This window comes from Leptinotarsa decemlineata, unplaced genomic scaffold (genome assembly GCF_025532065.1).
Source record: "Leptinotarsa decemlineata unplaced genomic scaffold, Ldec_3_MD MMD2_tig00026299_RagTag_RagTag, whole genome shotgun sequence".
In the NCBI taxonomy this organism is placed as follows: domain Eukaryota; kingdom Metazoa; phylum Arthropoda; class Insecta; order Coleoptera; family Chrysomelidae; genus Leptinotarsa; species Leptinotarsa decemlineata.
In genome coordinates this window covers 5949902-5971442 of record NW_027412676.1, presented here as the reverse complement: position 1 = coordinate 5971442, position 21541 = coordinate 5949902, and the positions used below count along the sequence as shown (strand labels likewise).

General features: G+C 32.7%; 1 protein-coding gene across 8 annotated transcripts in view; it reads left to right on the top strand.

Annotated features, from left to right (window-relative positions):
* Positions 1-21541, top strand: part of LOC111516113 (uncharacterized) — a 68062-nt gene that overhangs the window by 15701 nt on the left and 30820 nt on the right. The window contains exons 2-3 of one of the 8 annotated variants that reach the window (XR_012466921.1): positions 2269-14730; positions 18519-18816. The exons of 2 other annotated variants lie outside the window; for them this stretch is intronic. Coding sequence is in view for 1 of the 6 variants with exons in the window: in XM_074180764.1 (XP_074036865.1) it covers positions 19289-19975 (687 nt within the window). In the remaining 5 variants the exon portion in view is untranslated. 5 more of the 8 variants (XR_012466919.1, XR_012466920.1, XR_012466918.1 and 2 more) reach the window with 5 other exon arrangements.

Sequence of the window (21541 nt, the reverse complement as noted above, 5' to 3'; positions counted from 1 at the left end):
ATCGAGTCCTTTGCGGTAACGACCCCTATTGAGATAACAATTTTTAAAAATAGTAATAAATTCATAAGGTTCTCTCCAACATAAATAACAAATCACCTTGAAGGTATCAAAGGCCATGTCAGTTCTTACATGATCGGTATAGATGTGTCGCAAGTTTAGATCATCTTGTTTGAAAGCGATTAAACAATTGGCATTGTCTCGAATTGAGTGTTTGGGTATTTTTGCATAACTTTGATTCAAATAAAATGGATCGACAGCAGCATGTCTCGCCATACTGAAATATTCTCTTATAACTTCCTGATTATCACAAGCGACATCAAAAATAAAAATCGAATTGGGATTAGCTTCAGACGGATGCATTATATTTTCACTGGCACTGAATGCGTAATATCCAATTCCTTTTATTGGTTTAAGCAAGTGCTCCAAGTACCTATATTCAGGTTGGTTAAGTGATTTAGAATACACATATATATTTTCAAATTTTAATCCATTTCCATGCTCCAACATATTCACCATTAAATTTGTTTTACCGCAGTTTGAAGGTCCAACAATAATTATACACCTTATTGTAGAGGGGAATAGCATACCATGCTTTTTGAAAGTTTCCTCTGTTTCAAATATATTATTCTCGATTGGTAGAGCAATTTTTTGTGGAATAACTTTAATACCTTGCATATCTATTTCCAATAAAATTCTTGAGGTAACTGAATTTTAATCAGTCAACTTTCAAACTTATACGCGAAAAGATCTAATATGCAACGTTTCGGTGATGGGTTGGTGAATAGCGCTATCAATAATTTACCGGTTGAATTGCATATACCCGGATATAAATATTGCGGACCAGGTACAAAATTACAAAAACGTCTTGCTCGTGGTCAAAAAGGTATAAATGGTTTAGATGAAGCATGTTAAAGTCATGATATAAGTTATTCACAAACCAAAGATTTGAATCGTAGACATGAAGCTGATAGAATTCTAGCTGAGAAGGCTATGACGCGATCCAAAGCGAAAGATAGTTCATTAGGAGAAAAAATGGCTGCCCTAGCAGTAGCAGGTACCATGAAGGTAAAAGTCAAATTAGGTATGGGCTTACAACGTCGTAATCGTACACCTTTAACTGCTAATATCAAGAGAAAATGTATTCAGTTATTGAGTGGAATGAATAAACGACTAACAGATGTAACGAAGAATATTGAAGAGTGTTTAAAACTTCTCAACAGTAGCAATGGAAATAAAATTATTCGAGTTGATAAGAAACAATCTAAGACTAAACGTCTGCCGCCACCGAGACGAAAACGACCTATTATCGATAACAAAGAAGAAGATGAACCTATGGATATTGATATAATAGAAGATATAATAGAAGCGTGCTACTAAAAGAAAAATCCTCAACGATAAACCTGTTATCCCAGATAAAAAAATAAGAATAATCAACTCAAGAGAAAAAAACCCCAAATTATCTGCCAAAAGAAAACATTTTGAGCAACAAATCGAGTCAGATATTCAGAAAAATGGCTCAATTGAAGGAATAAATGAACAAATGTATCAGCAGCAGCAGCAGCAGAATCCTAAAAAAACGAAATTTGGAGGAAGAGTTTGAAAATGTTGATAATAAGAAAATAAAAATATTCATGTAAATATTTACTGTAATCGGGTGAATCTGTCAGTGTATCGAGTAATTCATAACGAGATGGTTGTCAAAAAATGTAAAAGAAAACAATCTGAAAATAAGAGGAAAAATATCTCTAGGAAGAAAAAAATTGTGAAGAAATGTAGGAATAAAAAGGGGATGTGTTTCATGACAGCGACACGAAAAATAAAAAACAGATCATCAGTAAAAAACCAAAGACTATAGGAGAAGCTGTGACGGTAGCTTTGAAATCTGCAAAAAAATTGAATATTAAACCAACACGTGTTGTGAGAATACCCAAAACAGGTGGAATACTTCCTTTGATTCCAATTTTTGTTGGGTTGAGTGCACTCGGTGCCCTTACAGGCGGAGCAGCTGGAATTGCCAAAGCTGTAACTAATGCTAAATCTGCAAAAAATCAGTTAGAAGAAGGTCAACGTTATAATGAAACTATGGAATCTATTGCATTAGGGAAAGGATTTTATGTAAGACCTTACAAAACTGGTTTGGGGTTGTTTTTGAATCGTACCACCGTTTGATAGGGAGAGGCGAAACATGGAAAAAATTCCTCATAATCGTCCGTTATCCAATATCGACTTGATAAAGTATGCAAAGGATTTAAAAATTCCATTTTTCAGATCTGTCTATATGAGAGATAATTTACCGAAAAAAATCCGAAAAAAGAAAGAGGAATGATAAATCTCGATAAACAATCTGGACCAGGGACTCATTGGACTGCCTACCGCAAAAATGGTTCTCATATAATTTATTTTGATAGTTATGGTAATCTCAGACCACCTCTGGAAGCTTTAATATACTTCAATTCAGATGGACGTTGTAATTATAATCATACTGTATATCAATCATATAATTCTGTTAATTGCGGACAACTATGTTTGAAATTTCTTTCTCAATAAACATGTATGCAATCAATGTTGTCTCTTCATTCCATAGATAACCTTTAACATGTGTACGTTCACCTTATCAGGCCGAGATTCGATTCTCTCGTCTAAAATTAATCCTCCTATCATACTGGACGATACAAAGAATTATGTTTTAGGATTGATTGATTTTGTAATATTCAATACAATACCGAATGTGGATGAGACTAATAATATTTTTTATATTGGGTCTACAAAAATTAAGATTCCTCCTGGTTCATATGAAATATCTGATATAGAGAGTGAAATTATGAGGCAATTGAATGAAGTGAAAGCGAAAGAAAGTACAAAACAAGAACTCAAAGCGAAAACTTCAAATATCATAACCAAAGAAGAGGAAAATTCTGAGAGTAGTATCGATCTGAAATTGTATGCAAACCGAAATACTTTGAGAATCATGTCCAATAAACCAATTCATTTTGAAAAACCTAACTCATTGGCACCTCTATTAGGATTCGAGAAAAAGAAATTACAACCGAATAGAAAACATATATCAGTTTTTCCAATCAATATCTCCAAAGTGAATTCGATTTGTGTTGAATGCAATTTAATAACGAATTTATTCAATAATGACAGTGCCGTACATTTGTTACATATGTTCTACCCCACCGTACCAAGTGGATTTCGAATTATTGAAAAAGTTGCAAATGTTATCTATTTACCAATCAACACTAGACATATCGATGAGGTTTTCCTTAAAATAAATGACCAAGAGGGTAATTTAGTCAATTTCCAACAGGAAACGATAACAGTAAGACTTCATCTCAAAGAGCAGCTCTGATGGTATTTTTATATAATATTACAACTTTTCCAACAACACCAACAACAGCACATAATATAATTGATAAAGATCCTGGAAAATATGTCACTATAGGAAGTGCTGTTAAACGGTTAACATCAGAAAATCGACAGTTTCTTCTTTCACTTGGTTTTCGAGTACTTTAAGTGTCAAAGTGTCAAAACGGCTACTTTTTACGAGTTTTGGTGTAAGCTCAAAGTCAACATCAGTTCAAGATTCAGACAAAATTTGTTATTTTTCAAGTTTTCTTGCGGCGGCAGAAGCAGCAGCAGCCGAAGTAGCAGAAAAACAAAAATACTGGATAGTGGAAAAAGGAGGAAAAACGCAAAAATGAGCTTTAATATATTGAATATTGGTGAACATGTATTGATGGATGATTTTATAACTAATTACGAGATGCATAGTCATCCACCTTATGCAAATACGACATTCAATAATTCTGATGAAATTAGAATTCCTATTCAAACTCAAGATATTTATACATTACCATCCCAAAGTTACTTTTATATCGAAGGACGATTAACTGATGCTGAAAATAAACCTGGTATAACATTGAATTTTGTGAATAATGGTATGGCATTTCTGTTCGATGAGATAAGATATGAGATAGGAGGCACGGTAGTGGACAGGATGAGGAACCCAGGTATAACATCATCTATTAAAGGATACATACTGCCTGTTGGAATCATTAGGAATATCTAAAAGTATCCGATTCGAATGGATACTTCAATGTCTACATCCCCCTGAAACACTTTTTGGGTTTCTGTGAAGATTTCAAGAAAATAATCGTGAACATTCGCCAAGAATTGGTACTCATTAGAACAAGTAGTAAATTCTGTAATATCAACAAAGGATAATGAAAAACCTAAAGTTGATTTAACTAAAATTCTCTGGAGAATTCCTCATGTTCAAGTTTCCGATACAGAAAAATTGCGATTACTCAAGTACATTGAAAAAGGACGTGACTTAGAAATTGCATTCAGGAGCTGGGAACTACACGAATATCCACTTTTACAACAAACAATGACTCATTCTTGGAATGTGAAAGCATCTAATCAATTGGAAAAACCTCGATTCATCATTGTAGCTTTTCAGACTCAGAGGAAAAATCAGATCAAAAAAAATATTAGTCATTTCGATCATTGTAATATTACCAACATCAAACTCCACCTCAAGTCAGATGTATACCCTTACGATAATATGAATTTGAACTTCAAGAAAAACCAGTTTGCATTACTTTACGAGCTCTTCGCCCAATTTCAAGAATCCTAATATTATAAAACTTCTGAAGAGCCCTGTGTTACATTGACTAAGTTTCATGATATCGCACCTCTATATGTTTTTGATTGCAGTAGACAAAATGATAGCTTAAAGGTAGGAGTGCAAGATATAAGACTCGACTTCGAAGCCAGTGAAAATATTCTTGCAAATACATCAGCATTTTGTTTGATTTTACACGATCGTTTACTCAGATACAATCCACTAACATAACAATTCTGAGAAAAAATTCTAGAGCGAGTTATGATGAGTAGTAACATATGTAGTAGTAACGAGTAGTAACGATGAAAAGAAAAATGAAGTTCATTACATATTTGCTTGGAGTTTCGCCTATAGAAATGCAAGAAAAACTTATTGGGAATTTTTTGCCATCGATCGAACACGCTTCCAACGACGTATTCGGAGCAGTTCAGCTTTTATAGATCCAATTCTAGAAAATTCACATAGACAAAAAATTTTCAACCAAAAATTTCGAGAAGAGCTTGTAAAATTTTAATCTTATTTTGATAACAGAAAAGTATAAATAGATTCATTGGATTTGTAGTTACTAATAACGTTTTGTCTCAAACATGAGTACACAACAATATGATCAAATTGACATTGAACAGTATACCAAAAATTTGACTGGAGAACTTTGTCCTGATATGGAAGAGCATAACGTGTCTTCCAAAGCAAACCGTTTGATTATCAAAGCTTCTAGGATTCTTGAGAAGAGGAGCACAACCACCAAATCAAATATATCGAAACAAAAATCTAAAGGATCCAGGAATTAGAAAATGAGTACCATTGTTTTATGAAAAATGTATGAGAGATAGTGTATGTATTAATAAAATTTAATCAATATTAATGAGTTTTCTTCTGACCGTCATACCATGAACTTTCAAACTAATGTTAAAAGGGATATTATTGAAGAACTTCATAAACAAGCCCGAATCAATTTCAAAAGACGAAGAATAATCATTAAAGGTTTTGATGATCTTTTTCAAGCTGATTCAGTTGAGATGATACCATATGCTAAAGTGGATAAAGGATATAAATATATTCTAACTGTGATAAACTGTTTTTCAAAGTTTGCTTGGGCACTATCTTTAAAGAATAAGACAGCTAATGCTGTGTCTAAAGCTACGGAAGAAGTTTTACGTAAACAATCACCACAAAATTTACAAACTGATTCAGGTAAAGAATTTTTCAACTCAGAATTTAAGAAGTTGATGGAAAAATATAAAGGTGATCATTATAGTACGTTCAGTGAAAAGAAAGCATCAATAATTGAGAGATTCAATAGAACAATGAAGTCTTGGATGTATAAAGAATTCAATTTTCAGGGTAACTATAAGTGGCTTAATGTATTGAAGCATATTTTGGAAAAATATAATAATTCCACTCATAGAACCATTGAAATGAAACCCGCTGAAGTGAGTAAAAAAGATAAAAATGAATTACTTCACACAGCCTACAATCATATCAAACAAATTGACTTCAATAATAAATTCAAAGTAGGAGATTGTGTACGCATATCTAAATTACGAGGAATTTTCGATAAAAAATATTTTCCAAACTGGTCAACAGAAATTTTCACGATAGCAAAAGTACAATTGACAAATCCTGTAACCTATTTACTGGAAGATGATAAAAAGCAAGATATTTCGGGAGGTTTTTACAAAGAGCAATCACAAAAAGTAAAACATCCTGATATATATCTCGTAGAAAAAGTACTAAAAGAAAGAATGGAAAAGTTTTCGTTAAATGGTTAGGATTCGATGGTAAGGATAAGAGAAATATTGCGTAATCAGCATTCGTATTATAAATACTCTATGAATCAGTATATTACTTTATTTTTATGGTGTCATTGAGTGTGGTATCATGTTTATCATCGATGTGCAAGGTTTTCAATATGTTAAAGGAAATATTATTTTGTGAAGAAATTGCAAATTGAATGTTGAAAATGGAGTATGATTGCTTATTGGGCAATATTTTTGTATTAGTAATATTGATAATTAAAGTTGTCGGAATAGTTGACATTTTTGTTGTTGTATCGATTAACTCGTAACTAGAATGATTTTCCAAATACATAGATCCGTTAATTTATACTGTGAAATTGGGCTGAAAAAAATGAATAACATCGTACGTATGTTGTTTATTGAATGATAAACGAGTGCATTATCATGTATCAAGTACGTGATATAATTTTTCTATCAAGAAATATCAATACCGTGTTACCATAACACACATGTAAAGTTCATGATTTGCGAGTGCATTATCATGTATCAATTACGTGATGTAATTTTTCCATTAAGAAATTCAATGCTGTGTTACCATAAACATACGTTCAAAGTTCATGATTTATATGACCTCTAAATTATGGAAATAGCGCGCATTCAAAATAACAACTCATTAGCAAATAAGTGCTAATTAAATGATTGGAACGAGAAAATAACTTTTTAAAAAGAATTTATTTTACAAACTAGAGACGACTGTCTCTTACGAGAGCTACAAACAGAATGATAATTAATATAATGTTAACTGGATGCTAACTGCATGTCGAGATAAGGGATTCCTGGAATATCTCTTACTCAGCTGAATCTCCGTGTGAATGGCCGTGTCGTGGGAACTATGACCACGTAACTCCTCCCTCCTTAGGCCGAAAAAATAATGGAATTATTTTGGCGGCTTGGAACCATATCTTCGTTATTGGTATTTTCTTCTTTTTGGGGTGTTTTGAAGCAACAACATCCCAGTATACGGGTTTTAATCCAATTTTTCTTAAAAGCTGCCAATATCAGGACAATTATTAGGATAGTAACTCCTGCAAAAACGCCAAAAATGGTAGTGTTATTTTCGGAGTTGTTAAATTTGTGGATTGGTTTCAATCGGTCCACTATATTGTTGATTTCGTAGAGTTCTTCAAAATTTAGTCTCGAGAAATTTTGTGTTTCATATATTGTTGACTTCTCCATATTTATCATTTCAATTTTAGGTAAGATCAGTGGCTTGCCTGTTCCTATTTTCACGTTGTTGGTGAAAATCTTGTTTCTAACTTCAATTTGGCAATTTTTCGGGATCTTGACTAGGGTGGGCGCTTTTATTTCCAAATATTGATCGGTTTTACACTTGGAAAATATTCTTTCGCTCTGTATCGGAATTACCAGGATTTCTTCTTGAGTGATTTGTTCGATAATCGACTCTGCCACATTGATTGGAAGAGGCTGACAATTATCGGCGACTTTGCCTTCGATCAGGTGGGATGTGCATTGGTCTTCGGAAAAGTAATCTTCTGGACAATAATACGTTTTCTCTAATACTGGGCATGGACTGTCTTCGAACTGGATATTGTGGTTTGCTCGTGCCAAATATGGGTATTTTGGGATGAAAATACTGTGATTTTGGATGATGGGATAAAGGTGGAAAAATGTAAGAACTTCGTTTCCGACAATAGGAACGTGTATTGCGAAAATTATTCTGTCATTCGAAAAAGTTACTTGTGCACCGAAAAATTGATAATATGTCAACATACTTTCAAATTTCGGGATTTTTGAATCAGAGTAGATGTTGTTTAAATAATTTATTATTTCTTTCAGTTCAGAACTAGGTATTATTGAATTGTGTAAGGTATTTAACTTTGCAAATGTGATAGCATCTTCTAGATTATCGATAAAAGTAATCATATTTTGGCAGTCAAGGGTTATTTGTGAAACAATTCCTTGAAAACTAATGTAATTCGTCAGGTCGCCAATGGTTTTTTGAACTGCAACTTGAAATGTTTTTAGACTGTTTTCTAATTTTTCTTGATTTGAATTCAAAATTTGGATAGTTTTATTATAGTGATTGATTAATTTTTTGGAGAGAGAGATTTGCATGTTTACCTCATTAATCATATTTTCTTGGTTACGTTCTAATATAGCGATACTTTCGTCGTATCGTTTACCATCATCAGCATCAAGAGTACCGAATAACCAATTTTCGATTTTTCCAATAACATTTATCATACCTCTTTTAATACGGATATGGGGTTGGAGGTTTTCTAATTTCTTTTTGTCATTTCAATAAGATACTCGGTTCTGACTAGCAGGCTGTATGCTAATCCATGATAGGAAATTGGGTTGTTAATTGTTCCGTTATCTAAATTATTTTTGATTATTTGGAAGTAGTCGTCTAGTTTGTTTAATTGTTTTATAATAGAGCTAAGTTCTATGTAATATAAAAATGTATGTTTGCTGTATATAATTCTTGCATTTCCCAGCTGTATGGGAAGGATGGGGTTGGTTATAGGGGTTATTTGAATATCGTCACTTTGGACTCGGAGCACGTGAAGTAGAAGGTATAGCGGTATCAACACGTGTATCTTCATGTTCTTTTACTCCCTGTAACAAAAGTTTTTTTGAAATTTTTGGTTTTCTGGCTATTGTTTTGTGGTAGGTGCCTTTATTTGTTTTGAGTTTTATATCGGTCTCTTCAATAATTTCAGTTTTCTTAAATTTCGGTCGATCTTTATTTCGCGCCTTTGTTCGAATATACGCAACTTGTTGATTTGCAAACTCTGGGGGTTCATTTCGTTGGGTATTTCTGTTTTCAATGACTTTTTCTTTAGTAATTTGGTTGGAATTTTGAATAGATTGATACAGTTTTTTGACATTTTCTTTGTGTTTTTGAACGTAATCGGAAACAATTATACGATCATTTAAATCAAATGGGTCTGTGTTATTAATATGACCTTTAATTACTTCGAAAGGTGTAAATTTGGTAACACTATGTATTGAATTATTATAGCCAAGGACAGCTCTTTTCATCAGCTGTTCAGGTGTGAACGATTTTCCTTCTTCCTTTAAGCATCGATAATGCTCAATCAGTGTTGAATGAAATCTTTCAACTGGTGAATTAGAATTACTGTTTTTTGAAGTTGTGTAATGCAACTCAATGTTATAAATTTTACAAAAATTTTCTAGATCTTTATTTTTGAATTCGGTGCCTGAATCAGCGGTTATTTTGAGTGGTAAACCGTGATGGGTAATAAAATTGAGTAGATTTTCGACTACTAAAACTCCGGTTAAGGATTTTAATGGATATGCCTGACCATATCGTGAAAATGTGTCGATAATTGTTGAAAAAGTTTCGTTTGAAATTTTGAATGTATCTATGTGAATATGCTCAAATGGCTTAGAAGTTGTAGGTGTTAGGTTGAATTTAATTACAGGAGGATTCCGATCGTATTTGTTTCTCTGACATGTTTCACAATTATTAATATAATTTTGTATGTCTTCTGCCATTTTTGGCCAATAAAATCGTGAACTGAGGGATGTCCTCATTTCATTTATACCTCTGTGGCATGTTTTCTTAACGTGATAGCATTTAAGTTTCTCTTTCTGTTCTTTCGATGTTTCTACATCCTCTAAGAATGTTGGACAATGAACAATTTTGAATGAAGAATTCTTGAGTAAATTTTGGATTATTGTATTGAACATTTGTGAGACTGTTGGGTTTTTGAAATGGAAGGCAAATGTTTGTTTTGGATCGATATATTCTTTAATGAGTTTAACAATATTCTCGCTCAGATTTTTAGAGGGTATGGTAATATAAGATCGCAAATTCTCGAATACCTTTTCTATTCTACATTTAAGTTTTTCTATGTCACCAATAGCTACAATTATTTGATTTTTATATGTATTAACTGGTCTTTCTGAAATGGGAATTTGAAAGACGGGGTCTTCGAGAGAAGTGTGAACGGTTTGTGAATCCGATGTTTTTTCGATTTCGTTTAATTTTGGGGGAACAATTTGAATATCAGATAATATGTTAATTTGTTTTTTCGGTTCTTGCGGTTCCAGGACTTCATTGAGAACGTCGTTGTCTAAGACTGGAATATTGTCGTTATTCAAATAGATGTCGATAAGTTCGTTTATGTCTCCAGGATTATTTTGAACTGAAAGTGTTTCGATAGCATTGAAGTCATTTGTATGAGGATTTCTGGAAAGAGCATCCGCTGCTTGGTTGCATTTTCCTTTCTTATATTTCACAACATAGTCGAATTCCTCTAATTTCAAACGCCATCGCACAAGTCTTGAATTAGGTTCCTTTAGTGAGAAAAGCCACTGAAGGGGTTTGTGGTCTGAATAAATTGTAAACTTTCTGCCAAAAAGGTATGGTCTGAAATATTTGCAGCTCCATACAATCGAAAGAAGTTCTTTTTCGATAGTTGAGTAATTAATTTCAGGTGGGTCAAGTGTTCGAGAAGCGTAACAAATTGGGTGTCCATTTTGTGACAAAATGGCGCCAAGGGCGTAGTTTGAAGCATCAGTTGTGACTTCAAAGGGTTTTTCAAAATCGGGGTATGCGAGAACCGGTTCTGAAGTCAATACCGATTTACAAGTATTGAAACATTCGATAAATTCTTTAGTGTGTTCAACTTTTGCGTTCTTTTTAAGACAACTTGTGAGAGGTTTTGTTAGTTTTGCAAAGTTGTTTATAAATTTTCGATAGTATCCCAATAGTCCTAGGAATGACTTTATTTCTCGTTGTGTTTTTGGGATTGGAAAATTTTGAACAGCTCTGATTTTCTTTGGGTTTGGTTTTATGCCTTCGGGCGTAATAACATGACCCAAAAATTCTACCTCTTTTCTGAGAAACTCAGATTTATCCAGTTGGATCTTAAATTGTGCCTCTCGTAATTTAGAGAAGACCAATTTTAAGTTTTGGATGTGTTCTTGGAGTCCAGTGCTGAAAATAATTATGTCGTCCATGTAAATCATGCATACTTTATTCTGTAGGTCTTTCAGAACCTCGTCTAATACGCGCTGAAGACTCGATGGACCGTTCTTAAGGCCATACGGAAGTCTCAGGTACTCGTAGTGTCCGTGCTCTACATTAAAAGCCGTTTTTTGGATTGAATTTTCGGCCATCTCGATTTGATGAAAACTGCTTGCCAAATCGAGGGTGCTAAAGTACTGAGCTCGTCCCAGTTTATCTAAAATGTCGTTTATGTTTGGGAGTGGGTAACGATCACTAATGGTTTTATCATTAAGTTTTCGATAATCGACTACCACTCTCCATTTTGGCTTCCCGGAAGCATCCATCTTTTTTGGAACTATCCAGACTGGGGAAGACCAGGGACTACAGCTTGGTCGTATTATATTTTTTTCAAGCATGTCTTTTATTTGACGTTGAACTTCGCTCTTATGAACGTATGGATACCTGTATGGTCTGGTATGTATGGGTATTTCGTCTGTGGTCTTGATTTCGTGTTTGACCTTGGAGGTGAATGTTAATTTATCTCCAGGTTTCAAAAATATGTCTGAAAATTCTTTACAGAGTTTCAGTATAGCATTTGTTTCTTCCTTGTTCATATGGTCTGTACGTATCAAATCAGCGATATTAATTTCGGTTGCCAGTTTAGGTGAGTCCGTCCCTGTATTTTCGAAAGTTTCATAAGAATACATTTCGAAAGTAGAGGATTGAAAGCTCTCTACAGGAAGTGGTTGTATCAATTTCACTGATATTGTTCTATCGGTGGGGTTTTGTACTTCCATAAGGGCGTAACCATTTTTTGAAGTTGTCAATATTTGCGGGATGAAAAGATCATTAAGTGTTCCCTCAAGGGTAAGAATTTCACCTTCAGGAACTGTGACAGGCAGATATTTAAGTACTCTTTCTTGTGGGTTGACAGAGAAAGAAAAACTCGTATCTGTAGACTGTCTGAACTTGAAAGGAATTTCAACATGATTTCCTATCAGTCTCTTATTCACAAGGTCTATATTCAGATGCATATTTATCAAGTCTGATAATCCTAAAACTCCGTCAAAGTAATCGTGGAAATCGAATAAAATAAAAGTAATTTCATAGTTTGTGTTGAACTCTGGAAAAGCAGGTATCGAGGCTTGGTACCTTACTTTCTGACTTCCTAAAGCCGTTTTGATAATAGTATTTGAATGATAAATTTTGTTTGGGAATAATTTTTCAATAATAGATGGTTTAATAATCGATCTTGAACTTCCAGTATCTATTAGTAGTTTAATAATTTTATTTTTGTGACTAACTTCGACATAAGGTAATGCATTGTTACAAAATGCATTGATTTCGGCTAAGTATGATCTTCGAATTGGGTTGTTAAATGAAAATTTCCAGTTTCATCACAATCTATGTCGCTTGAGTATTCATTCTGAAAATTTGGTTCGTTTTCTAAATAAACAGCATTTTCTGAACTGTATGCTTCTTCACTGAGGCTCGGATTATCATAAAATTGTTGATCTGTGTCATTATATTGGGGAAATTCATCGTATTCGTTAGAAAATAATTCCTCAGATATAAAATTCGGTTTTTGACTTGCGGTAAACATTTTTTGAGGGTTTCGGTAATTATTAGAGTTCCTAAAAGTGTTGTTTTGTTGAGAAAAAGGTCTTTGAGACATTTTTGTTGGGTTTCTTGATGTAGTGGACATGGGTTCCGGTTTCGGTAATGGATTAGGTGGAATATTTTTTGGTTTAAAAACATTCTGAGGAGGTCCGAAAACTTCTCGGTTTGTAGGGTATCTTTGCGGTGGTAATTGTCTAGGTTGGATATTAATTGGTTGGCTAGGCCAATTAGGTCTAGTTGAAAATTGTGGATTGAAAAAATGTTCATTTTTTGAAAAATAATTTGGGTTAGAAAAATTTTCGTTTTGAAAATTTTGTCTTTGATGTTGTATAAATCTAGGGCCATTTTGGTTGACGTTTGGCATGATGGATTGTCTGCCGAAAGTATTGAACTTTGGTTTATAATCGTTTAACGAACCATACATTTTTTCAAAATTTTCGAACTCGTTTACGTATGCTATGGCATCTTCCAGTGAGGCTGGCTTTTTAAGATGCATATTATTTCTTAAAATACCAGGACAACCAGCAATGAAAGTACTGAGGGCTACTTTATCGTAGTGAGTTGTTTGGTAAAGTTTTTCTTCTGGAGTTAAGTCTGGGTTGTTACTGACTCTTTGAACTACATTACTTTTGATTAATTGAATTCTACTACCGAAAGTGATTAGGTCTTCTCCTCTATGGGGTCGACTTCTAGTTAATTCTTGAACTAAACAGTCCAAATCTCTCCTATCCGAAAAACATTGTTTCAGAGCAGATTTTAAGGCGTCCCAAGTATTAAGTTCGGTTCTGTTACCAACCATATACTCGGCTTTACCTGTCAATTTTTCTTGAATACATTCAAGAACGTGTTCATTAAGTGAAGCATCATTAAACACATTGTATGCGTTAACTATAGCATCGCATCTACTGATAAATTTGTTCAATGTATTGCTATCACCATCAAAAGTTTTTAAATTGTTTATTCTAGATTTGAAAAGGTTCCAATTTATTTGAGTTGGTTGGGGTGGAACTGGTGGAACCATTGTGGGTTGAAAAGTATTATCAAAATTTTCAGTATTATTTGCTGAACTTTCTTGAAATGATAAACTATTCAATCGTGATAAAATATCATCAATTTCATTCATAAATAAATAATTGTTTTTCTCAATAAATAGTTTCTTAAAATTACTCGTCTCGAATAGACAACAATTTGTTCGCAATGAACGGTACTATATATCTTCGCCGAAGTCCTTATACAGAGGGTTCGTGAAGGCAAGAAGGAAATATTTGGCACTTACTTGTAAGTTCCAGTTCCTTCTCCGTTGATTCCTTGCAGCTTCCCTGGGGCTCTGTCGTCTCCTTGTCCGCTCGTTCTGGGTGGTCCTCGAAGGATTCTTGTTGAATTTGTGCTGAAGGGGTTGAAACTCCACGACGCAAAAAGTTCGTTTTCACGCTGCACAAATCCTACCGACTGCGCCAATTAAATGATTGGAACGAGAAAATAACTTTTTAAAAAGAATTTATTTTACAAACTAGAGACGACTGTCTCTTACGAGAGCTACAAACAGAATGATAATTAATATAATGTTAACTGGATGCTAACTGCATGTCGAGATAAGGGATTCCTGGAATATCTCTTACTCAGCTGAATCTCCGTGTGAATGGCCGTGTCGTGGGAACTATGACCACGTAACTTGCTGCCTGAATCTTATAAAGTAAGTTTGTAAATTGAACTCATCGCAATTTGACATAATTCGCAAGGTAAGTGAGAATAGATTAAAACTGTGTTGATTATCGTTCGTTATTCACTTTATCATTTTCACGCTACTAAACAACAATGAATACCTGTGCAGAAATACAAAAAGTTAGCGATAATATTGTGTTGAAAACTCAAAAAGTTGGTAAGTTGATTAAAATTAAAGCCGATTATTCCAAGTGGATTGAATTTTTGAACAAAACTATCTTACTTTTGAAAAAATATATCAAATTTAACGAATGTTCGAACAAAAAATATCCTTCCAAATTGGAATCGAATTTGGCTTTATTGAAATATTATAAACAAAAATTCAACTTTAATAAAAATGTTAATGAAAACAAAAAAAGAAATTTAATTTGGCAAGATTTAGAATCATGTTTCAATAGTCGTGTGAGGACTGGTGCAATCATTAATTTGAAAATTAAGAATCCTACAGAGTTCTTCGATAAAGCATACAGATCTTTTGTATGTAAAGTTAGGAGAGAATTGAAGAAAACTTTATTATTGAAAGTTAACGTTATATTTTTATCGAATTTCATGAAGCCTCAAACCGGCGAAACTGACATCAAACATTTTCAAACAAAAACAGAATTCTTGATTCGAATACAGATTTGAAACTGTTTTACGATGAGCATATCAAACATAATATTTTGACAAAACTTGAAGAATTCCAAGAAAAAGACAGCGGTTGGAGTCTTTATGAAATTTCACAATTGAAGGTGAACCTTAATAACTATACACCGATAAATGTAGGTATTTCTACATATATTGAAGTACCTAAATTCATTCAAAATGAAAAGGCTGTCCTTAACATTCAAAATAATGATCCGTACTGCTTTCTTTGGTCTATTGTGGCAGCTTTTCATCCATGGGCAACTAATGTCTGTGAAAAATCATCATATCCACATTTTTCTAATATATTGAAATATGAAGGGATTGAATTTCCATTTAAAATTAAAGATATAACAAAATTTGAGAAAATGAATAATATGTCAATAAACGTTTTCGGTATTGAAAAAAAGGATATCGTTCCTATCCGTTCGAGTAATCTTGAATTTTTAACAACAATTAATTTATTAATACTTCAAACCGAACATGATTTCGATGATGTTGATTCATGTGTTGAAGAGAAATTGATGGACTCAGATGAAAATTTGGATAATTCCAAAACTATTTATCATTTTGCTCTAATAAAAGACATGTCGCGGTTGTTGTGTGGACAAAGTGGTGACATAAATCACAGAAAGTTTTATTGTACCAAATGTCTCAATCATTTCTATTCACAGGAAGTATTGAACAACCATATATTCACCTGTAGAAAAATGAATAAAACCAAAATAACTCTACCATCTGAAAAAAAAAAGTATCTTTCACAGATCTCAAAAATAAAGAAACCGTACCGTTTGTGATTTATTCAGACATTGAAAGCATTTTGGAAAAATATGAGGATGTGAAACCTAGTAAGAAAATTCGAAAATTCCAAAAACATATTCCATGTAGTGTAGCATTTTACTTATTGTGTACTATCGACAATTCAAAATCGAAATTCGAATTATATACTGGTAACGATTGTATCAGTTGGTTCGTCAAACGTTTACAACAGCTAGCTTTCGAATTAAATCCAGTATTTTCCAATGTGGTTCCAATGATTCCGCTATCACCTCAACAGAAACACGATTTGGATTCAGCCACTAACTGTCATATTTGTCTAAAACCATTCACAGAGGATCAGATCAAGGTTAAGGACCATTGTCATATATCTGGAAAATTTTATGGAGCAGCCCATTCCACCCCTTGCAACATTAACTATCAGAATGATAATATGATACCTGTTGTTTTTCATAATTTATCTGGTTACGATAGCCATTTCATTATTAGAGCTTTAGCGAAAGAGGTTTCTGGTGCTGTCAGATTGTTACCAGTAAATGAAGAAAAATATATATCATTCAGTAAACAAATTGACAACACAAGTATAACATACCGATTCCTAGACTCTTTTCGTTTCATGGCAAGTAGTCTAGATGAATTGAGTTCATATTTAAATCATTCAGAAAAGTTAATCACAAAAAGTTTCTGTAAAAATCAAGAGGAATTTAGACTTTTATCTAAGGAAGGTATATTTCCATATGATTATTTTGATAGTTGGGATAAAATGAACATTGACAAATTACCACCGATCGAATGCTTTTTCAATAAATTGAGAAAGTGTGGTGTAACAGAAGATGAGTATTCACACGCTGTTAAAGTATGTGATACTTTTGAAATTCGAAATTTACAACAATATATGGAGTTATATTTGAAAACAGATGTATTACTTTTGGCTGACGTTTTTGAAAACTTTCGAAAAGTTTGTATGAAAACATACGATTTGGAATGTTTGAAATATTACACTGCACCAGGTCTAGCTTATGCAAGTTATTTAAAGATTTCAAAGGTTACTTTGAAATTATTAGATGATGTAGATAAACTAATGTTTATTGAAAGGGGTATAAGAGGAGGAATATCTCAATGTAGCAATAAATATGGTAAAGCTAATAATATTTACTTGAAAAACGAGTGTAACCCTGATCAATCCTCATCATATCTCATGTACTACGATGTTAATAACTTGTATGGTACAGCATTATCAGAATATTTTTCTGTAGGTGATTTTGAATGGATAAATAATACTGATTTCTATTCTGAAGATATATTCAATACACCTAATGATTCTGAATATGGTTACATATTAGAAGTTGACTTGGATTATCCTGTAGAACTTCAAAATATTCATAAAGATCTTCCATTATGTCCTCAAAAAATGATTCCACCCATATCATCATCAAAAAATCCAAAATTGTCAACAACACTTTCCGATAAGAAAAATTATGTTATCCATTATAGAAATGTGAAACAGGTAGTCAGTTTAGGTCTCAAAATCAGCAGAGTTCATAAAATTTTGGAATTTAAACAAATACCATGGTTAAAAACTTATATTGGTTTGAATACGATGTTAAGACAAAACAGTGAAAATGAATTTGAGAAAAAATTTTATAAGCTAATGAACAATAGTGTCTTTGGGAAAACAATAGAGAACTGTCGTGAATATAAAGATATTAAATTATGTACTAAGTGGGAGGGTAGATATGGAGCTAAAAGTTATATATCAAAACTGAATTTTCATAGTTTGACCATTTTTGATGATGATATGGTAATCATTGAGATGAAAAGAGTCAATATAAAACTAAATAAACCCATTTATGTGGGTTTCAGTGTTTTGGAAATTTCAAAAACTAGTTTATATGACTTTCATTATGATTATATCAAACCTAAATTCAATGAAAATGCGAAATTGTTGTATACAGATACTGATTCATTGGTTTACCACTTTTTCACCGGTGACATTTATGCACATATCAAAGAGGACATATATAAATTTGATACATCAGACTATGCTTTAGATAACCAATTCGGAATTCCATTGGTAAATAAAAAAGTTTTAGGTTTGATGAAAGACGAAAACAATGAAAGAATTATAAAAGAGTTCATTGGCTTAAAGTCGAAGATGTATGCGATAAAAGTAGAACATGGAGAGAATGACGGAGAAAATTTGATAATTAAAAAAGATAAAGGTGTTACCAGAGCCTCTCTCAAAACAATAAATTTTCAAAATTACTACGATTGTCTATTCGGAAATGAACATTTTGAAGTAACGGAAAATCTGATTCGTAGTAAAAAACATGAGGTATATACAATAAATCAAAGAAAAGTTGAATTAACTCACACTCACAACATTGCACACTTTCTGTTTCAGTGAAAATCAAAAGATGGATTTCAGCGATTTATTCGAGGGCACTTTATTGAAAGCATGTGAAGATACGGAAAAAACTTTACTACAACTCTGTAAAGAGAAAAAAGAAAAACATATAAACCTTAAAACGAAAGAATCCATAAAAAACGTATTATTTTGCAAATTGTGTAATACTCCAAAGGACAATAAGGAAGTACAAGACAAAATTGTAGAAATTGCAGCAAGAAAACCGTTTTTGAATTATAATCACCGAAGCATCTGAGAATTGATAAACGTTATGCAGACAATCGTGGAGTCATTCGTAAGTAACCAATAGCATCATTTATATCATTATGCCTGTACCAGTGAAATATAAGTGTACTAAATGTGGAGGAGAAACAAATTATCCGAATATATTATGTTTAGAATGTATAGTTGAACAGATTTCACGTGACGTATATGGTATAAAACATCCCTAATACAACTGTTACGTGTAGTAGTAATCGAGTTGCTTTCAAAGAAACACACACACACACACACACACACAACGATAAAAATATGTATTTGTTGTACATTATTCTTCTACTTTCACAAATTTGCAACATCCTAACTTCAAAAGTTATTGTTCAAAAGTGTAATTGTTCATGTCTCATAGTGAATAGACCTACGTTAAATTGCTCCTTAAAAACTACAGGTTTTAGTCGGTACAAAGTGGTTGTAAAATCCCGTGAAAAGTGAAGAATGATAAATCATAGTGTGTGTCATTTCACAACGAAACCACACCAAGCCAAGTTATGTCTGTGACCAGAAACAAACAAGAAATTAACTCCCTCATAAAAGAATCCATTCAAGGAATATTCCAAGATCGAGATTTCATTAGTGGAATAGTAAAAAAGGTAACAGACAAAATTGAACGAAAACTGAAGAAACTAGAAGAGGAACTAAAAACTCAGGCTGAAAGAACGTCCCATCTACAGCAAAAAGTAGATAAAAAGGAAAAGACCAATTATCTCCTGGAACAAAAAGTCGATGATATATATCAGAATATGAAAGCCACCCATGTTTGTGTATACGGGGTAAACGAAGATGCTGATGAGGAAGAAAATTTGCGAGATAAAATCAAATCCATAATCAATACAAATACTGGTCTGAATTTAGGAAATGACAATATAGTTGGATGCTACAGAATAGGCAGGAAAATGGATAAACCTAATAAAAGCAGACCTATTATACTGAAGTTAGTAAACACGGAATTGAAATCCAAGATGTTCAAAGATGCTTATAAGTTCAAAGGAAAGAAAATATTCATTGCAGAAGACCTGACAAAAAAACCTAGAATTATCCTGAAAGAAGCACAAAACGTTTTTGGTATGAGAAATGCATGGAGTTTCAAGGGGTCCATCTACATCAAGCATGAGGGGCGTAATGTTAAAATGAATTTTGTTGCTGACATTACTCAATACACAACACAGTTAACATAATGTACTAATGTACTATGTTCATTGATAATAATAATATTCTTCTTCTTTTCTTTTTCTCTCTAAAAACTTGATTTTCAATTGTTAATACTTCACGACCTGGCTAATGATAATGAATTATTAACATTATATGCACAGGAGCAATTTACAAATTCTGATATCTACTTGCTAAGTCACTATTCGCTTAAACTTCAAAACTGATATGTTGGAATTTTTGGAATTGATGGAGAATGATGAGGAGATGAAAACAACAGTTTGTCACAATTTCGAAGAGAGTAAAAATCAATGGAGTGGTAAGCAAATTTTTAACATATTTCATTTTAACATCAGGAGTCTAAACAGAAATTTTGATGAACTTCTAATATACTTGGAAAATAAACAAACAAAAAATATGGATATAATAATCTTATCTGAAACGTGGATACTGCAAGACTTCGAAAACTTTAAAATCCCAAATTTTGATATTCTATATAATAAATCACAGTTTAACCAAAACGATGGTGTAATAGTATATATAAATAGTAATATTACGTACTCAACAACCATAAAGCACTTATCTGAAGTGAACCTAATAGAAATCTCATATGAAATCAATAACATCACATGCTCCTATAGGCCCCCCTCAACAAATCTGGATATGTATCTCTCAGATCTAGAAAGTTATTTCTCAACCCAAAATATGAGCGATGTGAACATATTCATGGGCGACATAAATGTAAATATTTTGAACTTAACAGAAACTACGATTAACAGATACATATGCATGCTGGCAGAGGCAGGATTTTTTTCTTTTTTAAACAAGCCAACGAGAGGTCCAAGTTTGATCGATCACATATATATTAAAATTAGGAACAAAAATATATATAAGAAAATGGATATAAAGGCTTATATTTTCAAAACTGATATAAGTGACCATGATACTTTACTAGTTTCCATTAAAACTGAATTGAATATGAATAAAAAAAATCCAAAGACGAAACTCCCGCGATACCCAATTCCTACGTCAACAACAATAAATTGAAACACTTTTTGTGCACTGAAACTTGGGAAACAGTATTCCAAACAGATGCACCGGAACTAGCTTTCACATGCTTTATCAACCAAGTATTACTACATATCGATAGAAGTACACAAATTAAATCAAATAATACACGAAAACATACCAAATTTAAATCCTGGATGACGCTCGGCTTACTCAACTCAATAAAGCATAGGGACTACCTCAAACAAAAATCAGTAAAGAATCTTTCAGAAGAACATAAAAATGAATACAAACGCTACAAAAACTTTTTGTGCAACTTAATCAGGACCACAAAAAACGAATATTACAAAAATAAAATTAATAACGCCGGAAAAAATACTAAGAAAATTTGGGAAACTATTAAAGATATTACAAATGAAAATACTTTCTGTAAATCCCGGAAATTTGACATAATTAACGACAGTAACCAAATATGTAGCTCAGATAAAGAAGTAGCAGATGAATTCAACTCCTTCTTCATAAATGTAGGTGAAAACATGTCGAAAAAAATAGAAAAACCGGCCCAGCCAACATCGGAAATTAAAACA